Source organism: Pseudophryne corroboree, unplaced genomic scaffold (genome assembly GCF_028390025.1).
Source record: "Pseudophryne corroboree isolate aPseCor3 unplaced genomic scaffold, aPseCor3.hap2 scaffold_800, whole genome shotgun sequence".
In the NCBI taxonomy this organism is placed as follows: domain Eukaryota; kingdom Metazoa; phylum Chordata; class Amphibia; order Anura; family Myobatrachidae; genus Pseudophryne; species Pseudophryne corroboree.
Window position 1 is genome coordinate 48,055 of NW_026970379.1, and position 16,529 is coordinate 64,583.

The 16,529-nt window shown below is 44.2% G+C and overlaps 1 protein-coding gene across 1 annotated transcript in view; it reads right to left on the minus strand.

The window, feature by feature from the left end:
• Nucleotides 1-1,388: 1,388 nt before the first annotated feature.
• The window catches only part of LOC135041365 (zinc finger protein 260-like), a 119,226-nt gene continuing 104,085 nt past the window's right edge, over nt 1,389-16,529 (minus strand). The window contains exon 3 of the mRNA XM_063954931.1: nt 1,389-2,483. Coding sequence (XP_063811001.1) covers nt 1,483-2,483 — 1,001 coding nt within the window. The 3' untranslated portion in view covers nt 1,389-1,482. The remainder of the gene's footprint in view (nt 2,484-16,529) is intronic.

A 16,529-nucleotide genomic window follows, 5' to 3' on the forward strand; every position in this document is an offset into this window, starting at 1 on the left:
CTATGTGTCTAATATGCCAAAAAAAGAAGTATATATTGCTGCCCAGGGCACCCCTCCTGCGCCCTGCACCCATCAGTGCCGGCCGTGTGTGTAACATGCGGGAGCAAGGGCACGCAGCGTTACCGCTGCGCGCTTACCTCAGTGAAGATCAGAAGTCTTCTGCCGCCTGAGGTCTTCTTTTTTCTTATACTCACCCGGCTTCTATCTTCCGGCTCTGCGAGGACGGCGGTGCGGCTCTGAGATGAACGGCAGGGGGAAACCTGCGTTCCAATCCCTCTGGAGCTAATGGTGTCCAGTAGCCTAAGAAGCAGGGCCTATCATTTAAGTAGGTCTGCTTCTCTCTCCCCAGTCCCACGATGCAGGGAGCCTGTTGCCAGCAGTCCTCCATGAAAATAAAAAACCTAACCAAATTATTTTATCAGAGAAACTCAGTAGAGCTGCCCTGTAGAGCACCCATTCTCCTCTGGGCACAGAATCTAACTGAGGTCTGGAGGAGGGGCATAGAGGGAGGAGCCAGTGCACACCCATACTAAAAGTTCTTTAGAGTGCCCATATCTCCTGCGGAGCCCGTCTATACCCCATGGTCCTTACAGAGTCCCCAGCATCCTCTAGGACGTAAGAGAAATAAAAGCTATACAGCAATAATTAGATGCAAACAAAAGCTTTTATTATGAAATCATACAGGGGAGTATCCGCACCATATAGATGTAACATACAACAAACCACCACAGATGGAACCCGGGTGACTCTAATGCACATGATAATGTACAGGGTATATTTGGAGAGGATCTTGTATCAGAAAACACGCGACACTCCTGATCAAGATGAGTGTCAGCAACAAGTTAGGCAAACTAGAAGTGAAAACACGTTCCAATGGGCGCCATATTGTCGTGCAGCAATACAGATTGTAGAAACTGGCATTACACATTCACACAAAGCACATGATACAAAATAAACAGCAGAAAAAAGACCTAAGCATTTGGGATGTATTATTTAGGAAGTAAATAGAGGTACATTAATGTAAAGCGTTACAGTCACCAGTCTGCTTGTGAAGGTCTCTAGAGTGGAGGCCTCTTGGACTGTGCAAGGCAGTGAGTTCCATGGTCAGGGCTGCAAAACTAAACGTTCAACCCTTAAATGAATGACAGAAGATTCTTGGTACTGCTGGTAACAATCCTTCATCTGTAGAAGCCAGCAGGGCAGTAAGGAGGCAGAAGCTGCTTCTAGTACCTTGGACCATGTAATGCTGGGCTGGCATCATCCACCCCTGGCGCTCAGCTAGACAACCATTTAGGATTGGTATTAAGTTCTCAGTACATGGAGCAAAAAGCAGGTCATCTACATAGCAGTGGTAGACCAGGCCATGATGTCTGATTATATAACCCATGGTAGCATGTATATTTTATAAAGCATAGGAGATAGGATTGACCCTTGAGGAACATTGCACAACAGTGATAATTATACTCCAGAAGATTTAAATGGTTACAGACTTGGGTAATGTCTAATATGTTCAACAAGAGCGGATTTATTTCTCTCACAGCATGAAAATGGCTTCTCACCTGTGTGACTTCTCTGATGTGTGACAAGATCTGATTTCCGTACAAAACATTTCCCACACTCAGAACAGGAATACGGCTTCTCACCTGTGTGACTTCTCTGATGATTAACAAGATCTGATTTCCATGCAAAACATTTCCCACACTCAGAACAGGAATACGGCTTCTCACCTGTGTGACTTCTCTGATGTGTAACAAGAACTGATTTCCATGCAAAACATTTTCCACACTCAGAACAGGAATACGGCTTCTCACCTGTGTGACTTCTCTGATGTGTAACAAGAGCTGATTTATATGTAAAGCATTTCCCACACTCAGAACAGGAATATGGCTTCTCACCTCTGTGGCTTTTCTGATGTGTAACAAAATTTGATTTTGATGCAAAACATTTCCCACACTGAGAACAGGAATATGGCTTCTCACCTGTGTGACTTCTCTGATGTATAACAAGAGTTGATTTCCGTGGAAAACATTTCCTACACTCAGAACAGGAATATGGCTTTTCACCTGTGTGACTTCTCTGATGTGTAACAAGAGCTGATTTTTGTGTAAAACATTTCCCACACTCAGAACATGGAAATGGCTTCTCACCTCTGTGACTTATATGATGTTTAACAAGATGTGATTTACATGCAAAACATTTCCCACACTCAGAACAGGAATATGGCTTCTCATCTGTGTGACTTTTTTGATGTGTAACAAGATAAGATTTTAATGCAAAACATTTCCCACACTCAGAACAGGAATACGGCTTCTCACCTGTGTGACTTCTCTGATGTGTAACAAGAGCTGATTTCCGTGGAAAACATTTCCTACACTCATAACAGGAATATGGCTTTTCACCTGTGTGACTTCTCTGATGTGTAACAAGAGCTGATTTTTGTGTAAAACATTTCCCACACTCAGAACATGGAAATGGCTTCTCACCTGTGTGACTTCTCTGATGTATAACAAGACATGATTTATATGTAAAACATTTCCCACACTCAGAACATGGAAAAGGCATCTCAGCTGCCTTAGCTGACTGATGGGTAATAAGCTTTGTGTTCTGTGTAAAACATTTGGCATCTATAGAACAGGGAAACACTGTATCTACTGTCAGAGCTGTAACAGATGCACCAATATCGGAGTGATCAGGATAACATTTCCTAGGATCAGAGGGATCAGCTGATAGAGCTGGATGTATAATTGGGGTAATGGGGTTATCTCCTGGAGAATCCTGTCTACTGTCATTATCTGTTATTTCACAATCCAGGGATAACATTAGATGTCCTTCTGTGATATTCCTGCTTGTGTGTCCATTTGCTGGAAATAAAATACATTAATATATAAAATGAGTAGACAAGACCCAGGGTGTTACAGTTAACAATATATAATTTTATAACTGACATTTTTTTACCTGCAATCATTAAAAAACAAAAAAGCTAGGATGCTTAGACTGGAACTTGATCATGTGGGATTACTAGAGGTGACACGGACGCTTGTGTGGGATTACTAGATGTGACATGGACGCTCATGTGGGATTACTAGAGGCGACATGGACGTTCATGTGGGATTACAAGAGGCGACACGGACGCTCATGTGGGATTACTAGAGGTGACACGGACGCTCATGTGGGATTACTAGAGGCGACATGGACGTTCATGTGGGATTACAAGAGGTGACACGGACGCTCATGTGGGATTACTAGAGGTGACACGGACGCTCATGTGGAATTACTAGAGGTGACACAGACGCTCATGTGGGATTACTAGAGGTGACAGACGCTCATGTGGGATTACTAGAGGTGACATGGATGCTTATGTGGGATTACTAGAGGTGACACGGACGCTCATGTGGGATTACTAGAGGTTACATGGACGCTCATGTGGGATTACTAGAGGTGACACGGACGCACATGTGGGATTACTAGAGGTGACATGGACGCTCATGTGGGATTACTAGAGGTGACATGGGCTTTGCAATAATAAAACAGCAAAGAAGATAAAGTGCTGTCCTGTTTGTGCACTAATAAATAATATATAACCTTTATTAAGTACAGTAAAGTATGTAAGCTAAATCAGTGATATATAAAACACAGAAGTAAATGTATAAAGGTGAATAAAGTAATTAAAAAAAACAAGTGTATTTGTAGTTAAACAGCGGCATGTATATTATATTGGGTGATAACTGATTCAGTGCTGGTAATCCTGGTCAGTAAGAATATATTAATATATTACACCCATACGAGGACGGGCTAAATTACATTCAATTATATTGTGGCAGAGTTTCCTCCAGCGGTAATCTCAATGTAACATCATACTGTATGTATAAACACTTTATGGGGGGGATTCAGTTAATCGCAAAAAATTCCCTATCCATTTAGCCGCAAATAGTGGTGAAAATCCTCCATAGGTTTTACTGCAAGTTTTTTTTACTTTGCGCACAAATGTCTGCGCACTGAGCAGTTGTGCGGTGTTAGGAGGAACTTGTATAAAAAGGCTTTTTAAAGGTTTCCTACTGTATTGTGTTTCTGACCTATAGTTTCTTACTATATTGTCGTATTGACCTAGGCCCTCATTCCGAGTTGTTCGCTCGGTCTTTTTCATCGCATCGCAGTGAAATTTCGCTTAGTACGCATGCGCAATGTTCGCACTGCGACTGCGCCAAGTAACTTTACTATGAAGAAAGTATTTTTACTCACGGCTTTTTCATCGCTCCGGCGAACGTAATGTGATTGACAGGAAATGGGTGTTACTGGGCGGAAACACGGCGTTTTAGGGGCGTGTGGCTGAAAACGCTACCGTTTCCGGAAAAAACGCAGGAGTGGCTGGAGAAACGGTGGGAGTGCCTGGGCGAACGCTGGGTGTGTTTGTGACGTCAACCAGGAACGACAAGCACTGAACTGATCGCACAGGCAGAGTAAGTCTGAAGCTACTCTAAAACTGCTACGAGGTTGGTGATCGCAATATTGCGAATACATCGGTCGCACTTTTAAGAAGCTAAGATACACTCCCAGTAGGCGTAGGCTTAGCGTGTGTAACTCTGCTACATTCGCCTTGCGAGCGATCAACTCGGAATGAGGGCCCTAGTTTCCTAATGTATTATCTTACTGACCTATAGTTTCCTTCCATATTGTCTTACTAACCTAGTTTCCTTCTGTATTCTTTTACTGACCTAGTTTCCTACTGTATTGTCTTACTAACCTTCAGTTTCCTACTGTATTGTTTTACTGACCTATAGTTTCCTACTGTATTGTCTTACTGACCTTCAGTTTTACTGTATTGTCTTACTGACCTATAGTTTCTTATTGTAATGTCTTACTGACCTAGAGTTTCCTTCTGTATTCTTTTACTGACCTAGTTTCCTACTGTATTGTCTTACTGACCTACAGTTTCCTACTGTATTGTCTTACTGACCTTCAGTTTCCTACTGTATTGTCTTACTGACCTATAGTTTCCTTCTGTATTGTCTTACTGACCTATAGTTTCCAGGAGAAAAAAGAAGAAAGAAATCGAAATGCGCTATGGTGGTGCACACAATTTTATATATATATATATATATATATATTTTTTTTTTTTTTAATTTAAATCTTTTTTTATTGCGGCAACAAAGAAGTGATACAAACATACCACAATAGTTACAATTTTGATTTGATACGTCCAGTTGCAAAATGTGGACAGAGCAGATATCGTACATTGATACAGATTCTCGTTATAGTGGAAACAGTCATACAAATAAGTAAATCTGAGTATAACATTAAGTGTTCAAGGTGTACATCTCTTGGTGTCGAGGAAAACTTATTGTATATCAGTATAAATCAGTAATCGTCAACAGCAATGTCCCAAAAATAATTTTTTAACATACAAACACAAATAATACTGCGAGTCCTGAACCTCAACAACGGCCAATATGCAAGAGTAGGTGTCCCCCTCCCCACGCCAAGGCTATCGGAGGATCATGGGTTATCAGCCTGGTAAGATACCATGTGGTGTCTTTAAAACTATAATGAATCTGATTTCTAGTGGTACGTGGGAGCGTGTCTATGTACGACTCCCAGAGTGAAAAAAAAACGCTCCACTTCCCTTTCCTTATGCAGGAGTGTCTCCATCCAGTCCATTCGAAACAGAAAGTATCGTTTATTAAAAAAACAATGGCAACTGAGGGGGTGAATTATCAAGCCAACTCTGCAATATAGTTTTTTTTACCCGCTGCGCTTATGGCCAGTAGTAATTTCTTACTACCCGGGGTTATTCGAAGCATAGGATTAACCATTCCAAAAATTGCCCACTTCGGGGTAAATGGGACATAATTTGTAAATTTGAATTCAGCATATCTGCGTATTAAGTGCCAGAAATATTGTACGATAGGGCAAGCCCACAGGCAATGGTAGTTATCCACCTCCTCCTGGTGACACCATGGACAGTTATGAGTCGCGGAGGTTCCTATATGAAATCGACGTAGCGGGGAAAGATATGCATTATGGAATATGTTTAAGAATAGCTCAGTATACATGCTAGAAGGGAGAGTTCTGCGAGAATACAGAAGGGCCTTTTCCAAATCAGGGAAGTGGGACAACCACCCCGACACTCTTCCCGACACTTTAGTATGATCCATAATATCTCTGAGAAAAGTATAATGGATCGAGATAGCTTTACGTTGAGGGACTGTATTTTTCAAGAGGACGTCTAGGGGGCTATCCCAATCTTTGTCAGAAAAATGCTGTAGGACGTGGCTTACATAAAAGCGTGTCTGCAGGAAGGCCAGAGGATATGGCCTAACCATGGCATATTTAGTAGAAAGTTCTGTAAAGGTGAGAGGGCGTTTCTCCCCGACACTAGAGACCCAATGTTCTCTATTCCCGCGAGTCTCCATAGGGTGAAGGGATGAGCAGCCATGCCGTCTAGGAATTGAGGATTTTTGACCAGGGGCAGATGTAAAGAATAGAAACCATTGAGTCCAGCCTTGTGACGCAGGATGTGCCAAAGCCTCCGCGTTGTCCAAAGCAAAGGATTCAATTTGATATGTTCCTCCACTTCCTGATCATGTTGATGTAACAAGCTTATTAATGCAGGGTCCCTCAAAAATTCTTGTTCCAGAGAGACATCAGTATAAATCGATGTCCCTTGTAGCCAGTCTCTTAAATGTCACAAGAGAGCTGAGTGATTATACCCAGTGACATCAGGGAAGTTGATGCCGCCATTCGTTTTTGGTTGATATAACTTCCGTAAAGCAATGCATGCGCGCCCTCCATTCCATATAAAATTTCCTAATCAAAGCGTTCAAGTGAACGGTATCTGCTTTAGTCAAAAGTACTGGAAGGTTTTGTAGTGGGTATAATATTCTAGGTATTGCTACCATTTTTAAGAGATCTGCTCGCCCCAGGAAAGAGGGTGGCAGGTGTTCCCAACGTCTCACATCTTCCATAAGAGTATGTATTACCTTTTTAATATTAAATTGGTATAAATTGACCGGATTTCGGGGTAAAATTATTCCCAAGTAAGGGATAAATGTTCTGGCCCATTGCAGAGACAAATGGGAGGCCCAGCGAGGTTGAGTTAGTGTACCCCTAAGGAGCATTGCCACAGATTTGTCCATGTTAAGTTGCAGGCCGGATATAGAACCATATAAATGAATTGTGTGTAATATTTGATCTAGGGAGTGTTCCGGGTTGGATACATACAACAAAATATTGTCTCCGAATGCAGAGATCTTTATTTCTCTGCACCCAACTCTAATACCCTGAAAGGCGTGCCATTGCTGAAGAGTGCGTAGTAAGGGATCCAGTGCTATGTTGAAGAGGAGGGGTGATAATGGGCAACCTTGTGTCAAAGTCAAAAATATTACATAGAGAGAACATACTAAACCACACACACATTTAAGTCGCTATACTTGCAAATATGCGCAGCGAGCACAGCAATATATATAGAAACACATGCATTTGCTCGGACATGGCACGGAGATGGATTCGGCGCTTGTTTCATACAGTACATGGTTATAATAATGTCAAGCACCAGACATCATGGAGATTTAGAATTGGCTGATGAATTGATGTCATGAATACGTATCATTTGAACAGAACCAGATGTGCCCATCATGTTTGGTATTGAAGCAAGCAGAATGATGTGTGGGTTAGTTTGATGCTGGTTGTGAAGTTGTGGGACATTGCAGCGGATAGATATGATTATATGTATAAAAGCTAAGATCACATTGTTAGAACAATGGATGATCAAGACAACCCTTTACTAAGTTTTAAGGGCTGAACCTGATTAGCATATACAAAGGAGAGAGAAAGACCCCTCCCCTAGGAACAGACACCGAGGAGAGTAGTTCCTGTCTGGGGGAGGTGAGGGTCAGTGTTGCTAGTTGCCTCAGAGAGCAGATGTGATGTGGCTGCACTCAGAACAGAGGTCTCAGAAGCATGGCTGGATCATCGCCAGGCATCAAAGGCTAAGTACCATAATCTCAATATCTCATGGCTGATTGGCATAGAGTAGTTTTAAATGTGTGTTTTGTGGTGGGGTAGTTGTGGAATGATGGGTAAGCATAGAGTGGTTGGTTTGGAGAAACAAATGGCTTGGGGATGGTGAGGCTTGCGCAGCTGTGTGATTGTAACTTGTTTGTGCTGAATACTCTGTGAAGTCTGTGATGAAGTGGAACATTAGACAACCTGTAGCATAGCATTTGTGGTATTTGTTTGCCTATGGAGATTTAATAAGATGGTTCTAGGAAGTTGGATTGAAATTGTGAAAGGTGATTTAGATTGTTTGGAAATTGTAAAATCAGAACATATGCATTGTTTTGAGGCTTGGACATTTTGGAATAAAATGGAGTCTTGTGTTTTCTGCTATGTGATTGTGGTGTAGTAGAGAGTGCCATGTGTTTGGACCTGCAAATCTAAAATGGCTGCTGCCGGGTATTTTCCCCTCCCCCTTTCAGCCATGTGGTGTAGTCTTTGGAATCAAGTGGAGTTTTCCCAAAATGGAGTCTAGCTTCTGCCCCATGCGGCATTGTAGGGACAATTGTGTTGCTGGGTGTTGTGTATATAGGGACAGGCAGCATGGGTAAGCTCAAGTACTTTCTAAACAAAGATTCTCAGCATTGACTGACTGCGCAGCGATTGTTCCTCACATGTGTAAGCTTTCTCTGCAATCATATTGATCTTCTTGTTGTTCTGAGCCAATCTCTCTCTCTCTCTCTCTCCTTCTCTTTCTCTCTTATTTTCCCTTAAACGTAATTGTATTGTATTTCCCGTGTAGTTATCTGGTTAGATAGTCTATGTTATATTGTAGTGTATGACTTGTATTGTGTTAAATTCTTTTGCAAGTATATATCATTCATAATATATATTTAGGCGTTGGACCCTGAGCACGGTATCTGTGTATTTCTTATAGTATTAAGTAATCTCAGAGCGTCGGTGACGCTCGAACAGCTTTAAAGGTAATAAGGTTATACTGTGTTGCATCTACACTCTCCCACTACACAGAGGTTTACAGTATAAGTACATTCCTTAAGGTATAATTAAGGGAGTACCCTTGCGGTACTTTTTACGCCAATTGCGTACTGTGTTCTTTAACCTTTAACGTGTTTTTAATAGGACAAATATTAGAGACATTGTCACTTGACAGGTGCCTTTTTCTAGTGTAAAGCTTGGGCTTAAAAGGCCGTTAACCAGTAGGGAAGTATTCGGATCGTGGTAGATATATTTTATAAAATTTACAAAACTATCATCAAAGCCTCTTTTTTTCTAACACAGTATAGAGATGCGACCAGAGTATAGAGTCAAAGGCCCTATGGATGTCTAAGCTGACCAATATATTTTGAGTGGGTGCCGGGCGTTGAGCCGCCACAACAGCCGCTATTGCCGTACTAATGGCTCTAACTGCATGACGTCCCTGTACAAATCCCATTTGATGGTCCGAGAGGATTGATGGCAGTATAGCCTGGAGGCGCGTTGCCATGATTTTGGCCACCAATTTGTAATCGACATTTAACAGGCTTATAGGTCTGTAAGACGTCAACAAATTCAGATCCTTGTCTGGCTTAGGGAGTAGGGTTATGAAAGCATCATTGAAAGCTGAGTAGAGAGCTCCCTTTTCGTGTATAGACCTAAATAATTCTAGCAAGGTCGGGGCAATGTGGGCTTGTAAAATTCAGTAATAGTCGCCCGACAGACCATCAGGTCCCAGAGACTTTCCATGAGGAAGGTTAGATATGGTTTTATTGATTTCATCCATAGTTATTGGGCCAGCAAGTGCTTCTCTCTAATCAGACATCAATTTAGGAAGCACTGATTCCGAAAGGATAGTCATCTGGTCGGCCAAATTAATAGGGGTTTAGCGAAAATAAGATTTTACTTACCGGTAAATCTATTTCTCGTAGTCCGTAGTGGATGCTGGGGACTCCGTAAGGACCATGGGGAACAGACGGGCTCCGCAGGAGACATGGGCACCTTAAGAAAGAATTTAGATTCTGGTGTGCTCTGGCTCCTCCCTCTACGTCCCTCCTCCAGACCTCAGTTAGAGAAAAACTGTGCCCGGAAGAGCTGACAGTACAAGGAAAGGATTTTGGGAATCCACGGTAAGACTCATACCTGCCACACCAATCACACCGTATAACTTCTGATAAACTTTACCCAGTTAACAGTATGAACAATCACAGAGCATCAGATAAACTCTGATGCAACTATAACATAACCCTTATTTAAGTAATAAATATATACAAGCATTGCAGAAGAAGTCCGCACTTGGGATGGGCACCCAGCATCCACTACGGACTACGAGAAATAGATTTACCGGTAAGTAAAATCTTATTTTCTCTAACGTCCTGGTGGATGCTGGGGACTCCGTAGGACCATGGGGATTATACCAAAGCTCACAAACGGGCGGGAGAGTGCGGATGACTCTGCAGCACCGAATGAGCAAACACAAGGTCCTCCTCAGCCAGGGTATCAAACTTGTAGAATTTTGCAAAGGTGTTTGAACCTGACTAAGTAGCCACTCGGCAAAGCTGTAATGCTGAGACCCCTCGGGCAGCCGCCCAAGAAGAGCCCACCTTCCTTGTGGAATGGGCCTTAACTGATTTAGGCAGCGGCAACCCAGCCGCAGAATGAGCCTGCTGAATCGTGTTACAGATCCAGCGAGCAATAGTTTGCTTTGAAGCAGGCGCCTCAAAGCTTGCTGGAAGCATACAGGATAAACAAAGATTCTGTTTTCCTGACCTTAGCCGTTCTGGCTACATAAACCTTCAAAGCCCCCAAGTCAGTAGTAGCCACAGGCACCACAATAGGTTGGTTAATATTAAAGGATGAAACCACTTTCGGCAGGAAATTGTGGGCGGGTTTGCAATTCTGCTCTATCCGCATGGAAAACCAGATAAGGGCTTTTATGTGACAAAGCCGCCAATTCTGACACACTCCTAGCCGAAGCCAAGGCTAATAGCATGACCACCTTCCACGTGAGATTTTTTACTGTTTTGAGTGGTTCAAACCAGTGTGATTTCAGGAAACTCAACACAAAAAGGCACAAAAGGGGGCAGAATATGCAGCACTCCCTTTACAAATGTCTGAACTTCAGGCAGAGAAGCCAGTTCTTTTTGAAAGAAAATGGATAAGGCCGTAATCTGAACCTTAATGGAACCCAATTTAAGGCCCAAAGTCACTCCCGACTGTAGGAAGTGAAGGAAACGGCCCAGCTGGGATTCCTCCGTAGGGGCATTCCTGGCCTCACACCAAGCCACATATTTTCGCCATATACGGTGATAATGTTGAGCAGTCACATCCTTCCTAGCCTCTATCAGCGTAGCGCGGTAAGTCTTGGGACAGGGCCTTTGATGCACAAGTCCTGTCTTAGAGGCAGGGGCCACGCGTCCTCTGTGAGCATTTCTTGCAGATCTGGATACCAAGTCTTTCTTGGCCAATCCGGAAAAATGAGTATTGTTCTCACTCCTCTTTTTCTTATGATTCTCAGCACCTTGGGTACGAGAGGAGGAAATACATAGACCGACTGGAACACCCACGGTGTCACCAGTGCGTCCACTGCTATCGCCTGAGGGTCTCTTGACCTGTCGCAATATCTCTGCAGCTTTTTGTTGAGGCGGGATGCCATCATGTCCACCTGTGGCAGTTCCCACCGACTTGCAATCTGCGTGAATACTTCTTGATGAAGTCCCCACTCTCCCGGGTGGAGGTTGTGCCTGCTGCAGTTGTCCACTCCCGGAATTAACACTGCTCACAGTGCGCTTACGTGATTCTCCGCCCAGCGAAGAATTCTGGTGGCTTCTACCATCGCCACCCTGCTCCTTGTGCCGCCTTGGCGGTTTACATGAGCCGCTGCGGTGATGTTGTCTGACTGAATCAGAACCGGTTGGTCATGAAGCAGGGACTCCGCTTGACGTAGGGCATTGTATATGGCCCTTAGTTCCAGGATGTTGATGTGAAAGAAAGTCTACTGACTTGACCACAGCCCTTGGAAATTTCATCCCTGTATTGCACAAGTCCTGTCTTAGAGGCAGAGGTCACGGGTCCTCTGTGAGCATTTCTTGCAGATCTGGATACCAAGTCCTTCTTGGCCAATCCGGAACAATGAGTATTGTTCTCACCCCTACACCCTCGGAGGCTTGCATCCGTGGTCACCAGGACCCAGTCCTGAATGCAGAATCTGCGACCTTCGAGAAGGTGAGCACTCTGCAGCCACCACAGGAGAGACACCCTGGCCCTGGGGGATAGGGTGATTAACCGATGCATCGGAAGATGTGATCCGGACCACTTGTCCAGTAAGTCCCATTGGAAGGTCCTCGTATGGAACCTGCTGAAGGGAATGGCCTCGTATGATGCCACCATCCTTCCCAGGACTAGAGTGCAGTGATGCACTGACACCTGTTTTGGTTTTAATAGATTCCTGACCAGAGTCATGAGCTCCTGAGCTCTCTCTATCGGGAGATAAACCGTTTTCTGGTCTGTGTCTAGGATCATGCCTAGGAGAGCCAGATGAGCTGTAGGAACCAACTGCGACTTTGGAATATATAGAATCCAGCCGTGTTGCCGTTACACTTCCAGAGAAAGTGATACGCTGTTCAGCAACTGCTCTCTTGATCTCGCTTTTATGAGGAGATCGTCCAAGTACATGATAATAGTGATACCTTGCTTACACAGGAGCACCATCATTTCCACCATTACCTTGGTGAATATTCTCGGGGGCGTGGAGAGACCAAACGGCAATGTCTGAAATTGGTAATGACAATCCCGTACCGCAATTCTGAGATACGCCTGATGAGGTGGATAAATGGGGACATGAAGGTATGCATCCTTTATGTCCAGAGTCACCATAAAATCTCCCCCTTTCAGGCTTGCAACGGCCGCTCTTAGCGATTCCATCTTGAACTTGAACCTTTTCAGGTATATGTTCAGGGATTTTAAATTCAATATGGGTCTGACCGAACAGTCTGGTTTCGGACCTACAACATGGTCAAATAATAACCCCCTCCTTGTTGAAGGAGGGGAACCTTGACCACCACCTGTTGAAGATACAATTTGTGAATTGTAGTTAACACGGTTTCCCTCTCGTGGGGGGAAGCTGGCATCTTCTCAAAGTCCAGCTTGTATCCCTGAGACACAATATCCATTATCCAGGGATCTAACAGAGAGTGAACCCACTTGTGACTGAACTTATGAAGGCGTGCCCCCACCGGGCCTAGCTCCACCTGTGGAGCCCCAGCGACATGCAGTGGATTTTGTAGAGGCCAGGGAGGACTTCTGTTCCTGGGAACTTGCTGTGTTGTGCAGCTTCTTTCCTCTGCCCCAGCCAAGAAAGGACGCACCTCGGATTTTCTTGTTTCTTTGTTCGAAAGGCTGCATTTGATAATGTTGTGCTTTCCTAGGCTGTGCAGGAATATAAGGCAAAATATCAGAATTACCAGCTATAGCTGTGGAACCTAGGTCCGAGAACCCTTCTCCACACAATCCTCAGCCTTCCATATGCCTCTTAAGTCGGCATCATCTGTCCATTGCATATTCTACAGGACACGTCAAGCAGAAATCGACATAGCTTTGACTCTACAACCCAGTACTCTCATATATATCTATATATATATCTATATATATCTATATATATATATATATATATATATATATATATATATATAGTACAAGGTTATCCACCTAGTGGAATAGATAGCACTCTCCAGACTTTAAATCAATTATTCAGCAAAGAGAATTTAATAAAGGTAATCTCACAGTTCCAGTTTGTAAAGTCCAATTCCGACGTTTCGGTCCACACCAGGACCTTTGTCAAGGAGTTACAGCAAAGTTACAGCAGACATCTGTGCAGCATGGTCAGCATAAGTGGGAACTGTTGTTACAAAGAGATAGCCTCGCCGGCCCCCATTATATACCCCACCCTTAAGTGTTATTCCCACCTCTCCACTTCCTGGGAGTAGGCTGGGACGCACTGAAGGGCCATTTACCTCACTTCCTGCTGTTCAGGAGGTGTGGATAATCATGTGCTATGGCCAGGTTCAGCGGGCGCGCTGTGGAACGCAAACCGGAAGTGCGTGCTGGAACGCACGCGTCTTTTCCTTGGTATAAAAAATGATTATGCTTAAGTACAGCGGTAGCCAATTCCAGGAGAAATTCAGTGGCCGGACCTGTCGGTGGATGTTGTTGCCAGGCATCTGCTAATGCTTGTAGACCTTGTTCATGTGGTAAGATGGTGTACAGGGAACACACGTCCATGGTGGCCAACAGTATATCATCAAGCTCGTATGGACAGATTTTCAGCTTCTGCAGAAAGTCAGTTGTGTCCCGCACTACCGGTTTGCGCCTCATATCGCGCCCGCTATTCGGCCGGGCGGTATGACGGGGTGCACATCTCGTAGATACAGGATGTAGTTTGTGTGGCCTTGTGGACACCTACATATGAGTGATAAGTAGCGGATTTCACCACAATAAAGACTAATATAGTTTGTACACAAACCGGAAGTGACGCTTGCGTTCCAGCACGCACTTCCGGTTTGCGTTCCACAGCGCGCCCGCTGAACCTGGCCATAGCACATGATTATCCACACCTCCTGAACAGCAGGAAGTGAGGTAAATGGCCCTTCAGTGCGTCCCAGCCTACTCCCAGGAAGTGGAGAGGTGGGAATAACACTTAAGGGTGGGGTATATAATGGGGGCCGGCCAGGCTATCTCTTTGTAACAACAGTTCCCACTTATGCTGACCATGCTGCACAGATGTCTGCTGTAACTTTGCTGTAACTCCTTGACAAAGGTCCTGGTGTGGACCGAAACGTCGGAATTGGACTTTACAAACTGGAACTGTGAGATTACCTTTATTAAATTCTCTTTGCTGAATAATTGATTTAAAGTCTGGAGAGTGCTATCTATTCCACTAGGTGGATAACCTTGTACTGTACTATGGGTCCCACCTCTAAGTGGGTTGGACTCTGATTGGCACCCCAGCTGTTGGCAGAGTTTATGTGAGAGTGCAGGGATTTGTGTGTATATATATATATATATATATATATATATATATATATAAAATAAGATTTTACTCACCGGTAAATCTATTTCTCGTAGTCCGTAGTGGATGCTGGGGACTCCATAAGGACCATGGGGAATAGCGGCTCTGGGACTGGGCACATCTAAGAAAGATTTAGGACTACCTGGTGTGAACTGGCTCCTCCCACTATGACCCTCCTCCAGATCTCAGCTAGGATACTGTGCCCGGAAGAGCCGACACAATAGCCAAGGATTTTGAATCCCGGGTAAGACTTATACCAACCACACCGTATAACTCGTGATATTATACCCAGTTAACAGTATGAACATAACAGAGCCTCTCAACAGATGGCTCAACAATAACCCTTTTAGTTAACAATAACTATGTACAAGTATTGCAGACAGTCCGCACTTGGGACGGGCGCCCAGCATCCACTATGGACTATGAGAAATAGATTTACTGGTGAGTAAAACCTTATTTTCTCTGATGTCCTAGTGGATGCTGGGGACTCCGTAAGGACCATGGGGATTATACCAAAGCTCCCAAACGGGCGGGAGAGTGCGGATGACTCTGCAGCATCGAATGAGAGAACTCCAGGTCCTCCTCAGCCAGGGTATCAAATTTGTAGAATTTTGCAAACGTGTTTGCCCCTGACCAAGTAGCAGCTCGGCAAAGTTGAAAAGCCGAGACCCCTCGGGCAGCCGCCCAAGATGAGCCCACCTTCCTTGTGGAATGGGCCTTTACTGAATTAGGATGCGGCAGTCCAGCCGCAGAATGCGCCAGCTGAATTGTGCTACAAATCCAGCGAGCAATAGTCTGCTTAGAAGCAGGAGCACCCATCTTCTTGGGTGCATACAAGATAAATAGCAAGTCAGTTTTTCTGACTCCAGCCGTCCTGGAAACATAAATTTTCAAGGCCCTGACTAAGTCCAGTAACTTGGAATCCTCCAAGTCCCTAGTAGCCGCAGGCACTACAATAGGTTGGTTCAAGTGAAAGGCTGACACCACCTTAGGGAGAAACTGGGGACGAGTCCTCAATTCCGCCCTATCATATGGAAAATCAGATAAGGGCTTTTACATGACAAAGCCGCCAATTCTGATACACGCCTGGCCGAAGCCAAGGCCAATAACATGACCACTTTCCACGTGAGATATTTTAGATCCACGGTTTTTAGTGGCTCAACCAATGTGATTTTAAGAAACTCAACACCACGTTAAGAGGTCAAGGTGCCACTGGAGGCACAAAAGGGGGCTGAATATGCAGCGCTCCTTTTACAAATGTCTGAACTTCAGGTAGTGAAGCTAGTTCTTTCTGGAAGAAAATCGACAGAGCCGAGATCTGTACCTTAATGGAGCCTAATTTCAGGGCCATAGTCACTCCTGCCTGTAGGAAGTGTAGAAATCGACCCAGTTGATATTCCTCTGTTGGGGCCTTTCTGGCCTCACACCAAGCAACATATTTTCGCCATATGCGGTGATAATGTTTTGCAGTTACATC